Raw genomic sequence first — 22,591 nt, 5'->3', positions numbered from 1 at the left:
CTGGCAGTGATTCCTAAAAACTTAGTGCCACTACCTTGACAAATTAGAGGACTGGGCAATATCCAACCATATGAAGTTCAACAAGGGAAAGTGCCGGATTCTGCACCTGTGATGGGGTGACCCTGAATGTACAGACAGGGAATGAGATGCTGGAAAGCACTGCTGTGGAAAGGGACTGGGGGATTTTGATCAATGGTAAATTGAATATGAGTCAGCAGTGCCCTGGCAGCCAGGAGGGCCAACTGTGTCCTCTGGAGAATCAGGCAAAGCATCACCATCTGGTCAAATGAGGGGATTGTCCCGCTCTGCTCTGCACTGGTGTGGTCTCACCTTAAATATTGTGTGCAGTTTTGGGCACCACATTATAAAAAAAGATATTGAGATACTAGAGAGCATCCAGGGGAGAGCAACGAAGATGGTGAGGGATCTTGAGCGGAAGCTGTATGAGGAGCGACTGAGGTCACTTGGTCTGTTCAACGTGAAGAAGAGGAGCCTGAGGGGAGACCTCATTGCAGTTGATGCCTTCCTTGTGAGGGGAAGAGGAGGGGCAGACACTGATCTCTTCTCTGTGGTGATCAGAGACTGGACCCAAGGGAATTTCCAGAAGCTGTGTCAGTGGAGGTTTAGGCTGGATAGTAGGAAAAGGTTCTTCACCCAGAGGGTGGTTGGGCATTCGAACAGGCTCTCCAGGAAGTGGAGGCACCAAGCCTGACAGAGTTCAAGAAGGGTTTAGATGATACTCTCAGGCACATGGTGTGACACTTGGGGATGGTCCTGCACAGGGCTAAAGGTTGAACTCAATGATCCTTTTGGGTCCCTTCCAACTCAGGATATTCTGTGATTCTTTGATACCCCTCTACTTTCCAGTATTTTTATTATCATACAGAGATGAAATTATCTTTAATTTTCTGATAAGCCTAGTAAAATACTGTAGGCTTGCAGTTTCCTGACTTCTGGTTTTTAGAAAATATTTTTGCACATGTAAAACAGAGACTCATACGGAAACAATTTTTTCTCATAGTTCTCTGTTTGTATTACAAAGTCTCACCAAGTTTTAGCTGCTTTTAAATATAACCTAAATAAATTTATGTATTAAAACAGTGATTGCCCTTTTTTTTTTTTTTTTTTTGGTGAATGACAAGGACATTTTGTATTATCCTGGAAATAAGCTTCATACATGCTTACTCCCACCATACATTCTTCTCAAGGCATCAGTTTTTAGCCACTGCCAGAGACAAAGTAGACTTCTGGTCTATGCAGAACAGCTGCTCTTTTGTTCATTTCTAAACAGAGTTAGAAAACAAATTCTGCATAAATTTCTCTGATTTTTGTTGTCTTTGAGAGCAAATGTTTAGGCTTCACATTTTTAGATATGTGGGTTTTTTTCTGAAGAGAGGAATTTAACACATTCTCCAGTATTGGGTAGATACAGTGCTGACTCCACCATGAAAACTGCAGGGTCGGAACCACGGCTGAGGGAGCAGTTACAACTTTCCTCTCAGTAGTATCAAAATAGCACTGTTTTTGTGCTGCTGCAGATTTCAACATAGTTGGGAAATAAAAAATAATATTGTTTACATCAGCATAAAATCCAGTCTTCAGTATGCAGCCAGCTGCACATAAAATGAGGAGAAACATAAGCAAAAGTGAGCATTGACTTGAAGCAGGTCTTTAGCAATCACACAAATGTGCAGTTTGAAGTAGTGTTGACAGACATCTTTCTCTCAGGGCAACTTGCACTTGTCCAGACCCTTTCTAGCAAAAGGCAGCATGTCTAAAATCAGACCTCTTGACATAAAGTTTCTATGCTTATTGGTTTTAAAGAAAACAGTGAATAAATCTCCACCAGCAGAGTTTAATCAATGATTTTGTAAACTGATTATTGCACAAAAATTCCACTATTGCTTTTGGGTAACTGTACACACAGTGGGAAAGACACATTTTACTTTCAGTTAGGGTGAATGCATGATGTTGGTGCCTATTTATACAGAAAAGCAAACAAGTAACTGCGTTTGCAAACAGAATTAAATATAACCCTTTTAAAATTCTGCAAACTTCAGGCATAAGTCTTTTACTTAATGTTGTAAGCATGACTCCAATGTAATTTGAATTTATTTGCTTGTTTGGTTTTGCCTTTTTCTCATAGTTCATGCTTGATGTGCCTGGCAAATTTTAAGTGATTTGATGTTTTGACTACAGGTTTTAAACACTAATTTAAGAAAGACTACAACAACATTTACCTTAAATATTTTACTTACTTGCCACTCCTACTTTTTCTTTGTCTAATACTCTCTAGTGTCTCTATGGCTCGACTTGTTCTCACAGCACAGTTGTGATCTTTACACGCTCAAATTCCATGCCTAATGTTATGTTGCCATCTGTTGACCAATTGAGCAGTTGTAATACTAAGACATGACACTCAACAACATAAATAAGATGTCCAAAAGATTTTGTAAGTTTAAAACTCAATTTTGAATTTACTTATTTTTCTCTGTCTAGGAAAGTTACTTTAATATTTCTCCTTAACATTTATTAATTTAAAGGCCTTCAAAGGCAGCTTAGGAAGACTGTCTAAAGGCTAAACTAAACTGGAAATACATTGGAAATTAAGTTGTAAGAAAAACATATTGCACAGACTGAAATGCCTGTCTTGCTATAATGTTACATTTTCAGTTTGAAAAGGTGTCCAAAAGGATCACAATAATATTGGGGGAAAAAAAAAAGAGAAAATTAAAAGGGGTCAAAGTATCTACTACATGATTCATGGTTCATAACTTTTTGGATCTCTTTCAGTTTAAACTTAAATACAGATAAAAACGCATAGGATAAATATATAGGATAGTATTTCAGCTGGTTTAAAAGGATGCATGAGTTACTTTTACTGGGATGTAAAGTATCAGCACAGGCAAGAAGTTCTTCATGCCTGCTTTACTCGGCATCTGAAAAGTACATTTGCCTCTAAATGACAACATGTATAAAATACAGTATTATATTTTTAGCCTTAACGGAGATTTGTAAGATTTACTTCAGAAATAACAGAAAGCCTTAAAAATTCATGATTATAAGCACCACATAGAAAAAATTGATTGTTTTTATATAAAGGCATTATAATAAAGTAATTTTAAATCCGAATATTTTAAAGAATTTAAACATGGAAGTCTGTTTCCAAAAAAAGAAAACAAAACCCCCAACTTTGATGTTGTGGGTTTTTTTGAATACATATAAACAAGTACAGAATTGCGCCATTAATATTAATAAAAACAATAATGCTTTATATTCATACAGCAATATAGGAAGTAAATCAACTCAGTGGCCTAAACAATTCCTTTGTGGTGCTGACTTCAAGAACTTACAGGGATATAAGAATTTCATTTAGTCTCTATTTAGTAACTCACCTTCGAATCATCCAGTTCAAGCTTTTTCAGAGACCTTCTGACATAATCTATGAAGGAGGATGATTTGGAGAAAGTTTTTCCAACATGTCGATCACTGAAAATTCAGCATGGAGACGTAGGCTTTTATACATCCAACAATGGAAACTCATATATTTTTAACTAATTTTTAATTCGGGAGCAATAAATCAGTTGGATGATTACTACTACCAAGTTAGTAACAACTGTCTTTTTATCTCCTTCCACTTAAAACAATCTAGCTAATACTTGAAGTAATTTCTAGACACAGCAATTGTATAATTGTATTATAGCTATTGTAAGGTTATTATTTTATGTAAAAATTTGAAAGTTATTTGAAGCTTGTTTTTAATTTCTTCACTGATATTTTTATTTCCCTATATGAATGACAAAATTCTTATTTCTGCTAACAGATATTTCCTTCTATACTTCTATAACTTACTATAATGCTGCTGTAATTTTTTGATCATTAACCAGTGGACTGAGCAAATGCCACTTTTGCTTGTTGCCTTGTGTTCTTATCCCTGCAGTTTTTATTTTATTAAATGATGCCAGAATTTTCTCCTGCTTACAACTCAACAGCCTGCTTTTGTAGGCAGCCCAAAATATGTGGTGTTTTGTTTTGTTTTGTTTTTTTTTTTCCAGAAAACATGTTAAAATAATGCATAAAAACTGGGGGAAAAAAAAAATATGGGAAGAATCCCAACAGGCCACTCAAGTTTCTTTCTCTTCTCTGTGTTTAAAATATCTTGGAGAAACAACAAACAAAATTTTTGTTAGTCGGAATTCATTTTCTTGACTGTGTCCTAACATAATTCCTCTTCCAGTTGTGCAGTGTAGGAGTTAAATTTTCAGATACAGAATTTTCAGATACTGAATTATTTAACAATACACTCCCTCCTCCCACCCCACCCCCCCAGTGGAATACTGGATAGAAATATCTTACTTTAAAACCTTTCCCCTTCTTTATTCTTAGTAAACCCCTACCTCCTTATCTAAAAACCAGAACTAACATCTGCTGAGATCAACAGAAAGACTTCACTCAGTGGCAGCTCTAATGTGTTTAGCTGACAAGGACCCCCACTCACTGAGAATCATTTCTGTTGTTCTATTTAATATTGAGATACACCTAAACATTTGGGTTGATGCACTCTGGAAATCTGTTAATGATTATGCTGTTATGTCATTCTTAGGAAGACGGGCATCTGCCTCTTAGAACAAGCTACTGGGGAAGAGATGTCTTCTGGGTCTGTCCGGGACAGAACTTACTTCACAGTAGCCCATACAGTGCTGTGCTTTGGATTTGTGATTAAAACAGTGCTGGTAACACACCAATGCTCCAGCTACTGCCAAACAGTGATTATATAGTATCAAGGCCTTCTCTGTTTCTCTCTCTGCCTCTCAGTGCATAGGCTGAAGGTGCACAAGGAGTGCAGGGGGAACACAACCAGGACGGCTAAACAGAATGGACCATAGTGATATTCCATGCCATATAACATCATGCTCAGAAATGGGAGAGGTCTTTCCAAGGTAGCCATTGCTTTAATTTCAAAAGTATAATCTTAATTGCTTCCTTTAACAAATAAACATCTCTCTCATACTTTTTATTTTCTTTACAATTTAGCAATCACGATTTTTTGTGCGATATTTTATGTTATATTATTATTATATGTAATTTTAAAATAAAGAAGCATTTCTTCTTTCAGGAATTCGACCTTCTGAAGGGTAAGCTGTCTGACTCTATATCTAGCGTAAGTTTTGGGGGTATAAACATTAGCATTTATTTTAGATCTGGAGTATATTGCTGAAGTGAATTTTCTGGTTTTCCCCACCTCTCATGCCTTGGTTCACACTGTGGAATAGTATCAGAGCTCAAAAAATGGGTTATTTTCAAACTAAATTAAACTGAAAGGTGTGCTTCTGGACATGCCCCAAGTGTTAACAGGTGTGCATCCCCCAGAATTAGATAAAATCTAATCCAACCGCAGCCACAAGAAAGAGCATAATGTAGATGTCAGGTCCTCAGCAGTAGATTTCCAAATCCCATTGTACAAGGAGGTAGCACTTGCCAGGCGCAGGTAATGAGTAGCTCATTACAGCCATCATGGTCACTGAGCTTTCAGCAGTTTTCCTCAGGACAAATGGAAATGCCTTTTCCCTTCTGCAGTATTAAAGCCTCCAGGACCTCTGCATGACAGGTTAGCCCAGGATTGCACTGACTTTTTAGTAAATTTGCTGAGTGTTCTCTGATGAAGATATGTTTCACCCATGTACCCAGTACCAAGAGGACCTACTTCAGCTACACATAAGGAAGGGCAATACATTTCTGATATAGATTTAGGACGAGTAAATCTTTCCTGCACTTTAATACTAATGTCTATATACAAAATACTTTCTCTACAGAATAGAGGTGGAAGAGAATCAAATCTGTGGTTGGTATTCTGTGAATTCAGAGCTTCCTACCTTTTGGTAACACCATACATTTCTTCTATAATAACCTGAAGAACAGCTCGATAAAACAATGATTCTGTAGGCAGCTGCAAAAAATTTGACAACAGCAAGGATTTGAAACTGGCAGTGGAATTAACATCAGAGTAACAAAACCAGTATTGGCTTCCTTAACGACATACCGACTTGAGTTCTGTACAATCAGTCACAACAGATTTAGGAGGACAATTTACTAACATTCTTGCATTGAGTAAAAATTATGCTTTTGGGTCAGATTCTAACATAACCATAAATGCAAGAAAAAAAAAAGAATTCAAACTCTGAAGATCAAAGGAAAGCATACTGATCATGATCTGAATTCTAATATGCAAAATAAATAATTATTTAGCTAAGCTGTTTTGAATACAAAAGGCATAATTCTCTAGCTGACTCATCATACACTGTAGTCTGAACCATGCAGAAAGTACTATACTAAAAAAAAAGAACATACTGGAAATTTCATCTCTTTGTGTATGGAAGATCTGTTTGCACAAACATAGTTAATGATTGTCAAATAAAAAGTCATATGAAAAAACTTCTGGAGTCAGTGGGCTTACATTTGGAAAGAAGTCTTTCAGCCTTGCCTTTTAAATACTTGCACAGTTGGTGTCCACCATCCCCTAAAGGATAACTTGCACAAAAATAATTCGAAATATTCCCGGGAAAAAAATATACAGGGATTAAAAATGAGAACGATGATGTTTCTAATAGGTTCAAACTTCTGTCATAACAATGTCTGTTTTTACATTAGTTGATAAAACATTGGGATAGAGTGATCCAAACCAGGGATATCAGAAGGACATTTGCACTGAATTTATGTACTAGCCAAAAGATAGTGAAGGAAGTTAGAAAGGATATTTTAATGCCTTAAATTTTAACCTGTGCTTTTTTTCCTCAGACTCTTAATTGTCAAAAGAAAACAGATTCACTAAGTATAACCACAGCACTAAAAATGTGATTTCATGATGACACATGCTATCTATCAGGATTTGATGTGGTACATGCCAGTATTTTAGATTCCAGATACGCAGGGGTTCAATAAAAGGCCATGGATTAAGAACATTCAAAGGGAGAAAACACATTTTATCTTAGAAATGGCTAAAATAAACAGTATTACTTACCATTTGGCCAACTGCAACTCGTTCCAAAGCCTTTAAGAGTCAAGGAATTAAATTGCTGATATGTTTATTCTTTATCATAACATTTTATAAACACATTATATAAAAGTCAGAGGAGATGACACGTTAAAAGATTAATGGTGTGACATAACACAAGCTTGCACACTTTAAAGTGTTAATACCTTTAGGTACTCTTAATCAGCTACTTCTGTTATTTTGGTTTATTTACAAGAGAAGTAATGACATCTGACCGTGTGGAACTAGATACATGCAAAATTTGTTTGTTTTTCTTTGTCTTGTACGAGAATTTCAGAGGATTACTTTCAGTGAAAACACTACAAAGAAATGCATTTTTCTTGAGTCTGTTCCTACTGAAATATAGTTAATTCACTTTGCATATTTGACTATTTAAAAGTAAATACTCTTTCAATGTAAAATATTAGTTTTAATCCCTAGTACTCAGATAAATTGAACTGTTGTATATAAAGTTAAATCAAATAAAACTTCAGAGAGACTGAAGTTTAAAATATTGTGCATTATTTTCCACTAGATTCTTCATACTATAAATGCTGATGTAGGTGCTAAAGACTACTTGATTTTTATGATCCATAGTGACAAAGAATGACAAATAATTAGAAGCATGGAATATCCTTTCACAGTTGAAAAGATACTGTACTTGTAAAATTTTAAATGAGTTTTAAAGATTGTAGTAGAAATGAAGACAAAAACTCAGTAAATTATTTGATACTACATCAAATTAGATAGCAAACCAGAAATGCCTCACCACTTATGGGTCATTTTCCTTTAGTTCCCAAGCTTCACTACACTAAATAAGACTGCTTGTTACTCAGTCATCCACTCCTCCTTCTCCTAGTTATAGAACTAACCTTGTATTTCAGACTGTTCTTTAAATGCAGTCCAAGTAGATGCAGTTCATTCATGACTGTGGCCAACTATGAGGTTTGTCTTTCGCTGTGTAAGCTACAGTTCTCATACCAGCATGAATCTGCTGCTGCTTAGGACATGGATGTGGGCTCTAACATGTATTGTATGGCTCTGAAACTGAAACTCTCACCCAACACCTTTGACCCTTGGCACATCAACCAATTTGAATGCTGAGTGTCACTGCTCAGCAGACTGAGTCTCTCCTAGCCAGGCTTTACCCCTAGAAAGATGGTGCCTAGTGGCCCTGTGTTGGTTCTCTTGCATCTCCTAGAAGGCAAGGAAAATCCTAGTCATGAAAAATGCGTATACAGAATGACAAACTTAACAGTATAAGTATCTAGTGACACAAGAGAACTCTTTTCCTTTTGTGAATGTTTAAACAAAAAAAGTTTTTAACTGCCAAATTTCCGTGATTTCTGAGAAATCTAAAATAGATATATATGACATGAACAGTACTGTCTCCTGGGGGTCATTTGGTTACAAAATTTATCTTTCTAACGTTGTTGAAAAACAGCCCAAACTTTTTCCAAAAGAAATGGAATAGGAGACGAAATAGCTAATGTGTCAGCTGAGGAAGGATTGGTATTGTATGACACAAGAAAAAGAGAAAAGGCAAATCTCTTTAGAAAGCATTTTTGTGATGTTTTATAGCAACATCTCTAAAATGAACAATTCTTTTCTTTTACTTTCCAAGGGTAACACATTTAAGCCTTATGAATACTAAACAACTGTCCTCCTATACTTTCTTCTGATAGCATTTAATGATCATGCTAGTTCAAGTTTCTGTAACCACAATACATTACTGAATACTGAGTCTTTACACTGGTCTCTGTAACAGAGGTACAGAGCTGGCAGCAGAGGCTAGCCATGACCTGATGTGATTCACTATGATACCAGAAATTAAAAATTAATAGAGGGAAGGAATAGTGATCTTCTAACTAAAAGTGGTTGAAATTTTCAGTTCCCATCTGTTTCTACAAATTAGACAACAGCTCATCAACCTATCTTGATGATGCTAGGTCTTTAAAAGTACTTCATCTCTTGGTGCAGTGTTAAAAAAAATGTTTCCAGATTCGTAAGTCTCATGGATTTTAGAGCTCTTCTAGTTTTTGGAATGGGCAGGTTTTTTCAAGTTTTAAACAGTCAGAACATTCAGTATTATGAATCATGAAGGCATTGGGGGAGTTACTGATTGCAATCCTTTGACAATTACCTTGTTTCCCCCTAAGTCCTTGGCCAGGAACTATTACCCTGAGGGGTTACCTTGTTTAAGTTTCAGCAAAGGTTTGGCCTTTCTGTATAGTCTTAAAATACACTTCTGTCACTACTCATTTTTTCATGCCTTTAGCAAGTATAAAATATATAAAGCTGAAAGGTCAATACCATTTTTTTAGATATAATTTATCATGCTTACAACATTAATGATGTTATTCTGTATAGTCTTGGATTAAAGTCATGGTTTTAGGGTTACAAGCCAAAAACAATGAATTCTAGAACATCTGGACAAAGCTCTCAATAGGAAAAAGAAAAGAAGGGAAATCATACCAAGCATGCTGACATTCTAGCATTGCGACCACAACACCAGCCTTTGTCCTTCAAGTACTGACACATGGGAAATCCCCACACTTTGTCGCAGCATTCTGCAAAATGGAAAGAAGAAAACCACTTTTTCTCTTATTTACACAATGCACAATGGATTGGGCAAGATGAATGGTAGTTAATGGTAGCAGAAACACTTAACTGTTCTCATCCAGTTACCAAAACCTGTGGTGGTGCTGTAGAAAAACATGCTTCGCCTGTAACACACGTTTTTGGTTTATGCTAAATTTCTGATAATTTCACATTTTCAAAAACAATTTTAAGTGAATGTAATGTCCTTTAAAAAAATCCACTGAAAAAAACCAAAGGGACAAGAGAGAAGTTTGCAAATCCTCCAGGCACCCCATGCTATGGCATGAGTCACAAGATACAGGGCCAGGCAGTCATTCCATGCAGCAGGACTTCAGTACCACTTCTCATCGTGTTCTTATTCTGTCATAAACATCTTTTAAGTATCACACAGAACAATGTGTATTTGTTTATTCCAATTCTGAAAAACTGTTCTGCTTAGAGGCAGAATGTTTGTTTTCCAGAAAAGAGCAGCTGCAAAGGCTCTTGCTGTTTCTTCAAAACATCAAGAAGCATTTGCATTACAATCTGTGCTCAGTTTGTTTCAGTATCATTTATATTTTGAATAACAACACAATTCTTCATGTTTAACACTAATGCAAATGTGGTGAAACTAAAGTACAGAGATTACTTTATAGATGTTCTTAATATCCAGTTTTAAATGTAGTCAAACTCTAAATGTTTAGAGTTTTCATTAGCACATTTGTCAGCTGATTTTTTAGAATGCTGATCTTAAAAAAACCCACACAAATTGGCTGGGATCCTGGCTTTTTAGCACAGAAAGGTGACTGGGGTATATTTAAGAATAAATCATGTAATGGGGTTAAGAAGAGGACAGCAGAAATACAACTTCAAATTTACCAACAGTCTGAGATACATTTAAATATAATTCATTTAATGAAAGTAAAGAAAAAGAGAAAAAAATATAAAGAACCCTCCCCCCTACAAGCCCTTGATTTTCTATCAGTAGTGCCCAGTCTCAGATCATCTCTAGAGAGTAACAGCAAACGGGTTATCTTCTGCAGGCAACCTCATACTTTGCTCCCTTTTTAGCCCTGAGGAATGTCAGAGGTTCATAGCAGGTGAATATTGATTTAAGTACCATGATTTAAGAGTAGGATTTTAATTCTGAACGATTAGCAGAAGCTGAAAGAAAATTCTTTAGAAATAAAGATGAAATTTGACAAAACAGCTTGCAATTGATTTCAGCCCTAGGAAGGTACTAAGATTTGTAAGTGCCTCATGACAAGCTCTGAAACATTAACTAACTTCAAGTCTAATTATGAGTACATGGAGTACATGGGTATTTCTGTTGCAGGGATGGCAATAGGAATTTATTAAGCATATTATTTTTTTCAAAGAAAACAATGACTGCCGTGGTTGCTATTGTATGATTCACACTAATAAGCCTTTCTAAAACATATGTTAAAATATTTCAAAATAAAAATTTGTAAACTGAGTTAGAAAGATGAAATCATTGATCTTTTCAAGCAAATCCCTTCTAATTTATACCCTGTCCTCCAGGCAAATTAATCACCCATGCAAGTTGAAGTTACTACCCTCTCAGCTACAGTCGCAATATGCATAATACTGAGGAATTTATGACAACTTTGAAAAACATAATCAGGCAAAGCACCATCTTCATTTAAATTACTGAAACTGTAAAGTAGGAGAAAAAGTGAGGAAAACCCATGCTTTAAGTTAGAAAGAATTTTTTGTGTATATCCAAAGTTGACCACACATCTACAATATTGCCTTAAGTTCTATTTATTTTTCATATCCAATCCACTCTCAAGAACAGACGAAAACTGCAGCATTAATATATCGCTATAAAGTTCATATATTTATAAGCTACATTTTAAAAACCTGGACATTCTTTTAATGCCTTCAATTACTTTCAGATATACTTAATATTATATAGCTCACTAAATACCTTATTGTGCTTCCATCTGAGAACACAACAGCTGTTCTATACTGTATAAATCTCCAAAACCACTCAAGAGACACTTTAAGTACAGGTATTCCATGGAAGATTTCACAGTAAACAGCTCGACTGTTCAACAGCGCATGATGCAATCATGTTATAATTCAGTACAGAATTAGACAGAATTCCTTCCATGAACAGTTAACAAAATGGAGAATTTTAGGTAATCATTTAATGAGCTGAACTGAAACTATGCTGGGGTATAATCCTAGAACATATTAGTTAAATTGCTATAAATTTACCTCCAAGCTAAAAATTCTAAAAAAGACTAAATCACACATCTAATAAAATAAATTGCTGCAAATATTGTAATAAAACATCAGTAATTTTATATTGATGTTTCTATTTTTAATAGTTACAGAAAAAATATATGGTAGTAGAAGTAAGATGAAGGTAAAATCCTTTCAACAGCTAATAATTCTGTATCTGTTCACAGATGATTACAAGAAAATCCAAGAGAATGGGACAAGCTTCTATAACACCTTTAACACGAGGCCATCCATAGATTTTCATCTAAGAATAATACTACAATTTCTAGGGTGTTAACATTTAAATTTTACTTCACAAAGCTTTACAGTAAAATATGGTCTTTATAACACAATAGACCAATAGTTTTACTGTTACTAGAAAAATAAGCATGGGATGACCCAGATTAGAAAAGTGTGGAGGCAGTGATGTTGGTGCAGTGTCATGTTCCCCTTGGCATGCCTTTTCCAGCCCTGGTGTCCCTAGAGGCTTTGTGGGTCTCTGAATCCCAACCCTAAACCTAACTGCTTTTGACTGATGATGTAATTCATGGATTGAAAAGCCATTTTTAATTCTGAGACTTTTCAGTGGAAATTATTCTTTGTTACCCTCCTCAAATTTGTTCACATATATCCTACTTTGTCTCTTTGTATACACTGAGAAACTTCATCAAGCTAGTACTAAAACACAAATAACCTTTTTCAGGTCCTCTATAGCATATCTTCCATGACATCATAGATTCTCAGTCTACTTCTGTTATTCCAAACAAAGTAGATAAACTACTTAATTGCCTTTTTCCCTTATCTCTAATAAATAGTAAAATCCTTACCACTTTGATGTAATTGACTATCCAATGCAGTAACAGGGAAAAAAAAACCCCAAAGGAATAAATTTACTAATGGCTATGTATATTTTATCCCTAGAAGAATCTCTATATAAACTGACAATTCTCCTCAGAGAGAGCCAAAGTAAAACTACTTAGAATTTTCCAAGAGCTTATTAACTGAAACTTAGAATTTGGTACTCCTTATAAGAGCAGTGAAATTTAAAGGCAGGCGTTAAAAGCCACTGGCTTCAGCTTTTTTAAATTGAGTTGAAATTTGGCATTACACAGCACCTCTTGGTTGTTGTAGCTACTAACAAATCAAAGCAAAAACTTTCATTATAGTAAGAGTTCAAAATTATTCCCAGCATAATTGGAAACGTGGTCCCTTAACAAAAATTTCCAGATGAATTTCGTTTATTTATAGACATAGAAGGACACTGTATACTTCTTGTATTACTGCTGGCACTACTTTCATCAGAAATGCTCCCAAAGTACTCACGGTAAGTCCAATGGCAAACTGAATCAGGCAACCTTGCAACATCTTTATTATCTTTAGAATATATGAGAAACGTAATGCATTATTCCCCGTAGTAAGCTCATAGACAAAAAAAATCCCCCAAAATTGAGATAACCAAGCTGATTCAGCAGCCCAAGAACACCATAGCAACATTTTGTTGATATTTTGTCAACTCACTGCCTCAGATATAAACATTATGTTAGGCATCAAAACAGGTAGATTTTCTCCCTATGAATATCAGTTAACTCCAATTAATATGAAGTGAAAAAGTAATTTTTCACTGGCCTCAAACAAGACTGATCTTAGTATTAAATCTTAATTGCCAAACAACACACTGTCCAGCCATCTCAGGTTATGTGGCAACCAACAGTCTAGAGCAGCTCTTTTGTGAGCTGGCTCATGTGCTTAAACTACGCTCATGAGAACAACCATCCGAGTTTACATTAAAGAAGCAGTAAAGATGGAAAATGTGCTACTTAGCGGGAAAGAGCTTTGAGCTGGACTTGCCACAACCTTGACTTTAAGGGTGCACACCTCAACAAAAAAACTTTGAAGGAGGCAAAAAAAAATACAAATATAAAATAGAGCAATGACATCTTTAAGATAGAGTTTTTAAAACTTTGAAGCCATTAAGTCAAGACAAAATAACTATAAAATGCTAGAACTATAAAAACTAGAACTTCCCACTGTGTCCTTGCAGACAAAACCTTGCATACTGGACTGATTTCAAACAAATAAGTGTTTTCCTGTGTTGCAGCAAATTCTGCCCAATCCTCTTTGCTTTTTAGGGACATCTCCTATCCATCACTGCATCCTAATAATAGTCTCTCCATGTAAAGTTTCTACAGGTCTCTGCAATCTCTAATTGATGCCTAGATCATCCAGTAACTTCCCTGAGCTCAGTGTCACAGCCCGGGCAAGTGAAGTACTACCTACAGTAGAGATTATATTGGCCCAAGGACCACACAAGCAAACTGGAAATACACAACTGCATGTGACCAGAAGGGATGTATTTCAGGATGAGACAAATGACAGGTGTCACATGAACACCACACTCTATCACCTTTGACAGGTCATGTCCATCAAGGGAAGTTCCTGATTACATGAAAAAGGCAAACACCACACCCACCTTCAGTCTGAGCTAAATAAGCTCTGTAAGTCTCAATAAGCTTATGGAGAAAATTTTCCTGGAAACCATGCCCAGGCCAATGAAGAACAAGGAGATTGAGAACAGCAGGCAGGAATTTACAAGGGACTGATAAACTACTGCCTTCTGTGATGCAGTGATGGGTTCCATGAACTAGGGAAAGACACATTCACAGTTTACCTTGATTTTAGCAAGTCTTTCAGTAAGTGTCTTTACATAAAAAATGGAAAGATAAGACTCAGACAGGTGGACTCTAAGGTAGGTAGAAAACTGATAGTACTCTGAATCCATACAGTGAAACCTGCAGGTTAAGGGATGTGATTATTTCCCCTTTTTAGCACCTGTGAGAGTATCTAGAGTGCTTCTTTGGGCTATCCAGCCCACCACTATGACTTACTGAAATGAGTTTATTGGTGGCAAGAGGACTAAAGGGCTGCAGAAAAGGTCAAGGAGGGATCTAACTGCTGTTTTTGTTCCCCTAAAGGAAAGGGGACAGAAAAGATTAAGCTGGACTTTTCTTGGTGGTGAAAAACAAAAAAGACAATAGATAATGCACAAGAGCTGCAAATTCTGAATAGATATGAGGAAAAGATCTTCATGGTGAGGACAAACATTGAAATGGGTTGCTGAATCACTGCCCTTGGAGATATACAAAACATTAATGGACAAGGCCCTGAACAACATGCTCTAAGTTGGCCATGCCTTGGAAAGATCATCTGGTCCAGATAACCTCCAGCAGCCACTTGCTAATTAAATGCTATGATTTCGTGCATTTTGGAAGCAGTACCAAAATTCACTTGCATTAGACAGCTGCAGTAGAAGTTAGTTTACTGTTTGTACAAGTGAATTGCTGGATCAATACGATCTGATTAATTACAGAGTCCTCTAGCATCACCCAGAAAGCTTTGCCAGTTTGAAATCCATGCACAGGTAGAGGGGATACATGGCATAGTCCAAACTCTTTCTCATTTTTCCTTTGAAGAAATCTTAGATATTGTCAGTCCTTGCACTCTTAGCTCTCCACTACACATTTATGAACAAGCCACATGACTTAGTAGGGGAATACAATAGTATTATAGATCTTAGAATATGCACCCTCATAGTAACAATAAATAAATAAAAAAAACAATGTTTTTTTTTTTTTGCATGCATCACTGGCATGATGTGCTCTATTCCAAGAAAAAAACCCCGTAATTTATATAGAATCATAGAATTAACTGGGTTGGAAGAGACCTCTGAGATCATCAAGTCCAACCCTTGATCCAACCCCATTGGGATTACCAGATCATGGCACTCAGTGCCACATCCAGCCTCATCTTAAAAACCTCCAGGGATGGTGAATCCACCACCTCTCTGGGCAGGCCATTCCAATGCCTCATCACTCTCTCTGTAAAGAACTTCTTTCTAATACCCAACCTAAACCTCCCCTGATAGAGCTTAAGCCTGTGCCCTCTTGTCCTGCTGCTGATTGCCTGGGAGAAGAGATGGACACCCACCTGGCTACAACCTCCTTTCAGGTAGTTGTAGAGAGTGATGAGGTCACCCCTGAGCCTCCTCTTCTCCAGACTAAACAACCCCAACCCCCTCAGTTGCTCCTCATAGGACTTGTGCTCAAGTTCCTTCACCAGCCTGCTTGCTCTTCTCTGGACCTGCTCCAGCACCTCAATATCCTTCCTGTAGTGAAGGGCCCAGAACTGAACATGGTACTCGAGGTGTGGCCTCACCAGTGCTGGGTGCAGAGGGACAATCAATTCCCTGGTCTTGCTGGGCACTGTTCCTGATCCAGGCCAGGATGCCATTGGCCTTCTTGGCCACCTGGGCACACTCTGGCTCATGTTCAGCTTCCTGTCAATCAGCACCCCCAGGTCCCTTTCCACCTGGCTGCTCTCCAGCCACTCTGTGCCCAGCCTGTAGCGCTGCAGGGGTTGTTGTGGCCAAAGTGCAGGACCTGGCACTTGGCCTTGTTGAACCTCATCCCGCTGGAATCAGCCCAACTCTCCAGCCTATCCAAGTCCCTCTGCAGAGCCCTCCTGCCTTCCAGCAGGTCAACATTCCCTCCCAACTTCATGTCGTCTGCAAATTTGCTGATGATGGACTCAATCCCCTCATCTAAATCATCGATAAAGATGTTAAACAGGACTGGGCCCAGCACTGATCCCTGGGGAACACCACTGGTGACCGGCCGCCAGCTGGATGCAGCCCCGTTCACCAGCACTCTCTGGGCCCGGCCCTCCAGCCAGTTCTTAACCCAGCACAGAGTGCCCCTGTCCAAGCAGTGGGTTGCCAACTTTTCCAGGAGTATATTATGGGAGACAGTGTCAAAGGCATTGCTGAAGTCCAGATAGACCACATCCACAGCCTTCCCCTCATCCACCAGGTGGGTCACCTGGTCATAAAAGGAGATCATTTTCTTTTATTCTGTCCAAATTTTTATCCTTCAAGCTGAGAAAAATCAAACAGCTAGAAATTCCAACATGCAATTTGGCTTCATTTCCATACTGCTATGAAACTGCAGTTTCTCTTATAACCATGCATGTATATCTGTTTGTTTGAACTTAGAACACCTGATTCTTTGGTGGTGTCTGAGTAACAACAACCTCGTACAGCTTTATGCACTGGTCTGGAAAATGTAACGCTACAGCTACAAAAGGAAGACGTCCTCTTTGCAATAATAAGAAACGACCAAATGTTTCAGACATTCAGACTTAAAGACAAGTACGCGGAAAGTTCTTAATTTCTTAAAACTCTGGTGTAAAAGGAATTGTATGTTTTTTCACTAATTACATTTCTATGACTTAGGGATTTCAATTGTATTTCAATTTTTTTGGTTTTGGAGTGAGCTAAAGTATTGTGAAATAACTGAGACTAATACATTGCAAAAACACTAAAATTGTTGCAGAGCAAAACAAAAACAACATGAAAAGATTATTAAAGTAAGCAAGGACATGTCACAGTCAGTCTGGAACTGTGCCTTAGCTGCCTGAGCACCTAACTGTTAAAGAGTGACAGATGGGTTTCACCTGTCTTTCTGTGTCTGCGAAGTTCTCTGAAAGAGCTGAAATAAAATTTGACAATCCACCCCTTTCTCAGCTTTGGTTGATATGACGATCAGGTTCTAGGAATTTGGCATCTGGTCATTTAGACAGCTCAGCTATGTATCACTTGCCTCAGGAAAGCCAGCTACTTAAATGTTTATCATTATGCAGAACTTCAGGTAAAAGAACATCTAAGTAAAAATACCAACTTTCTACCAAAATGAAAAACTCTCCATTTGAAGGAAAATTTGCCTATAGTGTGAATCCCAAAATAATTTTCAGGGTATGTCCCCAAGAACTGTTACGTATGTACTGTTCCATGATGGTCTAAACTGGCAATGACCCAGATCACAGCACCAAAATGAATGGTTTTTTGAGTATTACCTTACATTACAAGAACTTAGTTCTGCTCATAGTTGTATATGTTCAGCTCAATATAATAGGATGTTGCATGTAAGCAGCCATGGACAAAGTCTGGTAAAAAATATTTTGAAAGGATGGAAACATACTGGACTAAAAAAGACTCCACATTTATAAGTGAAGCAATGGAATAAAACCAGATGTATGCATAACCACATAAAAACATTATGCATTAATGTCCCTAATCTCAGTAAGAATATTAAGAATACTGGCATAACAGAAAAGCTCCAGGGCATCCGGGAGTGAATGACCCACATAATGTTATTAAAACCAGTTCTAAATAAGCCATTGGAAAGGAAAGAAACACAAGGAGGTTATTAATTAAAAGGTATAATACTCTCAACATGCAAACTTGCAGCCACAAGTTAAGCTCTGAAGAATTACCTTCTTGGTTTTCAAACTGTTCTGATAACAGATGGTAGCAGCAGCCCACACTGCAAACTGCTTTGATTTCAGGCTTGGCAGCAAAAATTCGTAGTGTATTTGCAGCCAGATCTCCACATGTATGTAGACCCACCATCACACAGTCCTAGAAAGAAAAATTAAAAAAAAAGGCAATAATAAAGCATCTCCCTCATCAACTGAAAGAGCATGACTAACAACAAACTCCAAAACCCAAATATGCTGCAAATGAGTGAGCTGTAGGGCAGAAGTACACAACTCCATGAAGACTCCTGCTGTTCTGCCCTAGAATTTTTCAATATTTGTAAAAGGTTTTCAGTGTTAGAAAAACACAGTGAAAACCAGCCCTGAGGCACAAGAGGTTCAAGACTATGAATAACAGCTGCATGGAAGGGAACATCTACATGTTGACTGGACACAGACCATTTTCTCTTGTCTTTCCTAGCTTTGCTGTTCTTGTTATTAGTATCACTGCTAGTTCCTTTTCTTACTTAAGATTTACTGCTGTAAATCTGGATGAACATATCTATGGAATTTCTGCACCTTTATATTGCTGAAAATAAAACCACTTGCTAAATAAAGATGGAAGCTGAAGAGTAGGCTTTGTTATTTCCAAAACTGTAGTACTGGCACAGTTTCTCAGTATGCCTGCTCCTATTCAACAAAAAATGGCCATTCTGTTCCAAGGCACAAAGGAAGAACTTCAGTTTCAGATGCTCTGTTCTTCTGGCCATTCTATTTCCTACTTTCTTTTTTCTGCAATTTCCCTTTTCCCTCCATTTCTCCATCAAAATTTTCCCTCTTCTCACCATTCATAACAAGGTATTTCCCTTCTGGCATTATTGGTTGGAATCTGCATGGTAAACATGGTGCTGCTTTGAATTTCAGCCATATTTATTAATCACAGAATGACAGAATCATGGAACAGTTTGGGTTGGAAGGGACCTTAAAAGATCATGTACTTTCAACCCCCCTGTCATGGGGAGGGACACCTTCCAGTGGACCAGGTTGCTCAAAGCCTCATCTAACCTGGCCTTAGCCATTTCCAAGGATGGGGCATCCACAGCTTCTCTAAGTAACCCACTGCAGTGTCTCGCCACCCTACAGTAAAGAATTTCTTCCTAATACCGAATCTAAACCTACCCTCCCTCATTGCCCCTTGTCCTATCACTCCATGCCTTGTAAAAATTCCATCTCCAGTCTTCTTGCAGGCCCCTTCATGTATAGGAAGGTGCTATAAGGTCTCCCCAGAGCCTTCTCTTCTCCAGGTTATCAACATGAAATTAGCCCAGGGTCACTCACTTGGGATACCTGTCTATAATCATTCTAATTTTATCTGATTTTCTCACCCATCTGTATTACATAGTACATGCATGTGTAAAACAGTAAAATCTCCCCTTTACTCTTTCACCATAAAGAAAGGCAGTGTTATAGGATTTTTTTCTACCTTTTACATCACACATATTACATGCTGAGTGGATACAAATGTAAAGGCGTGTGCTTCATCAACAAACCCTGCTGCTCAGGGTATCTTTTGCATACAGACATGAGTTTGCTCCACACATTCTCAGATACTCCGTAGCATTTATTTCCTCAAGTTACAGGACCATCAGCACAAACCTATGGTTTTGAATGAGAGATGAATTACACCCTGGAATACAATAGTTTGGTTACTACTGCACATAGGCATTTTTTAATCATTCCATAAAAGACAGAATGCACCTAACTCAATCAATGTACATTAGTTCAGGCATAGGAGCTAAACATACAACCACAGAGCTTTTAGGCTTGTGTCACTGTCTTTGGGCAGGTGAATTTGGGCTTGTTTGTGTAGACACAAACCCTGCCAGCCAGTAAATTACTAAATTAAATTACTCTGGAAAGTCAAAATAATAACACTGTTTACAAACTCTTCATCTTGAGTGCTATAAACAATAAATTCTCCTATGCCTTCCCAGTTTGATTGAAATTACAAAAATCTGTAACTTAAAAAATTTGAAAATTCAGGAAAATTGAACTCTGGTACTTAATATATTCATCTACTTGATAAATATACCCCCTTCCATAATAATTAGACTTTATCTATAATGACAGTTGTAAAATAATTAAATGTGCTAATATGTATGCTGTTAATTCTGACTGCTGATTATTATCTACCTCATAAATTCTAGAAGCTGTTTCAAAATAGTCCCATCACATATATTAAAATAGAAAAACAATCTGTATCTCCTAGACATACTTCTGCTACCTGGTTGAAAACCACTATTGTGCCAGAATATTCATTTACACCACAGACAGCACTCCATGTACACCCAACAAACATTACGTAAATATGGAAATGGCAATATAGACAATGTACAATCTAAATATGGTAAATATTTATAGTAAAATAACCTCCAGATCTGTTATGATATCACTGAGTTCTGTTTCTGCAGTGATGCAAGACGTTAAGGGTAAATAGAGGTTCGATTCACTCGACTTTGTTGCTTTAGTCTTGAGAGATGTCATTTTTCTTTGCACTTTTTCTTCTTCAGAGAGTTCCCCCCAGTTACAATGAGATGAAGAAAAAACTTCTACAGCATCAGCAGGCAGAACATTTAGAATAGCAAGAACCTCTTCAGAAAGTTTGCCCTCATGAGATTTTGTCTGAGCCACCAAATCAGCTTCAGTTTCTGTCCTGGTTTCAAATATACCTATTTCTGTGAAACCACGAGAAGGAACTAAATCTTGCATAATCTCATGGTCCCGACTTTGAAGACTTTTGGTGTTATTTAAGAACTCTTCATTGATTGTTTTATATTTCATTTCACTTTCCACTGGTCTGTCATTTGTCTTTTCCAAACTCTGGGTTTTGAGGTTTGCTCTTCCTCGACTCTGATATGCTCTCCAGTGTTTCTTCAATTTTCTGTTCCTTTCATGAGCACCATTTGTGTTGGAGTTGGAGGAGTCAATTCCATAAACTTTTAAGTTGTATTGCATGGACAAAAATGAACTCAGGTAGCCTTTTCCAGAACCTATATCAATCACCTAAATAACAGAGGGGTGGAAAAAAAAGAAGATAAAATTTGCTATAATTATGAGCAACAAGGTACACTTCATATGCAAAATAATTTCCTAAAAAATTAAGCATGGATTGAACAGCTACATTATCAGTACCATCCTTCCCAACTCACTTAGCTCTTTTGCTTTGTTGGTCCACCTCCTGACTTTAAAACACAGAATTAAGTCTTAACTGATTAGCAAATTTTCAGATGACAGTAAGTTGGGGGGGAGTGTTTATCAGCTCGAAGGCAGGAGGGCTCTGCAGAGGGACCTGGACAGACTGGAGAGTTGGGCTGATTCCAATGGGATGAAGTTCAACAAGGTCAGGTCCTGCACTTTGGCCACAACAACCCCCAGCAGCGCTAAAGGCTGGGGACAGAGTGGCTGGAGAGCAGCCAGGCAGAAAGGGATTTGGGGTGCTGATCGACAGGAAGCTGAACATGAGCCAGCAGTGTGCCCAGGTGGCCAAGAAGGCCAATGGCATCCTGGCCTGGATCAGGAACAGTGTGCCCAGCAAGGGAAGTGGTTGTCCCTCTGCACCCAGCACTGGTGAGGTCACACCTCGAGTACCATGTTCAGTTCTGGGCCCTATCACTACAGGAAGGACATTGAGGTGCTGGAGCAGGTCCAGAGAAGAGCAAGCAGGCTGGTGAAGGAACTTGAGCACAAGTCCTCTGAGGAGCAACTGAGGGGGTTGGGGTTGTTTAGTCTGGAGAAGAGGAGGCTCAGTGGGAGACCTCATCACACTCTACAACTACCTGAAAGGAGATTGTAGCCAGGTGGGCGTCGGTCTCTTCTCCCAGGCAATCAACAATAGGGCATGGTCTTAAGCTGTGCCAGGGGAGGTTTAGGTTCGTTATTAGGAAGAAATTTTTTAGAGAGAGTAATCAGACATTGGAATGGGCTGCCCAGGGAGGTGGTGGATTCACCGACCCTGGAGATCTTTAAGATCAGAGTGGACGTGGCAGTTGGTGCCATGGTCTAGTAACCATGGTGGTGTTGGATCAAGGGTTGGGCCTTTTCCAACCCACCTGATTATATGATTCGATGATCTTAAAGTCAACTGTGTAGGTTTTTGCCAGGCAAGAATACTCAATACAGCAATAGTGTCACGGAATGAGAAAGTAAGATTTATTCTTATTACTCTAATAATATTCTTATTACTCTAGTTATTACTCTAATAAAAAAGATTTGGCCAGTCATGGAATTAAAAAGAAAAATTTGAACCAGTGTCACCAGCAACTACATAGAATAGTGGTGAATACATGCTATTTGGTAAAATTGTTTACCCAGGCTGCCCATGGCTTTCTCATCTGCAGTTATCATGTGACATTGCTGTGTATT

At 37.8% G+C, this 22,591-nt stretch overlaps 1 protein-coding gene across 5 annotated transcripts in view; it reads right to left on the bottom strand.

Annotated features, from left to right (window-relative positions):
- Positions 1-22,591, bottom strand: part of METTL25 (methyltransferase like 25) — an 80,578-nt gene that overhangs the window by 10,975 nt on the left and 47,012 nt on the right. For 4 of the 5 annotated variants that reach the window (XM_050324743.1, XM_050324739.1, XM_050324742.1 and 1 more), the window contains exons 4-9: positions 20,600-21,232; positions 18,188-18,332; positions 9,506-9,600; positions 7,019-7,048; positions 5,874-5,947; positions 3,396-3,489 (exon numbers count right to left, since the gene is read on the bottom strand). In XM_050324743.1, the coding sequence (XP_050180700.1) occupies positions 3,396-3,489; positions 5,874-5,947; positions 7,019-7,048; positions 9,506-9,600; positions 18,188-18,332; positions 20,600-21,232 (1,071 nt within the window). The remainder of the gene's footprint in view (positions 1-3,395; positions 3,490-5,873; positions 5,948-7,018; positions 7,049-9,505; positions 9,601-18,187; positions 18,333-20,599; positions 21,233-22,591) is intronic. The other variant, XM_050324741.1, reaches the window with a different exon arrangement.

Source organism: Myiozetetes cayanensis, unplaced genomic scaffold, assembly GCF_022539395.1.
Source record: "Myiozetetes cayanensis isolate MyiCay16 unplaced genomic scaffold, myiCay2020 scf3, whole genome shotgun sequence".
In the NCBI taxonomy this organism is placed as follows: Eukaryota; Metazoa; Chordata; class Aves; order Passeriformes; family Tyrannidae; genus Myiozetetes; species Myiozetetes cayanensis.
The sequence above is the reverse complement of the archived record's forward strand: the minus strand, read 5'-3'. Positions and strand labels throughout refer to the sequence as shown.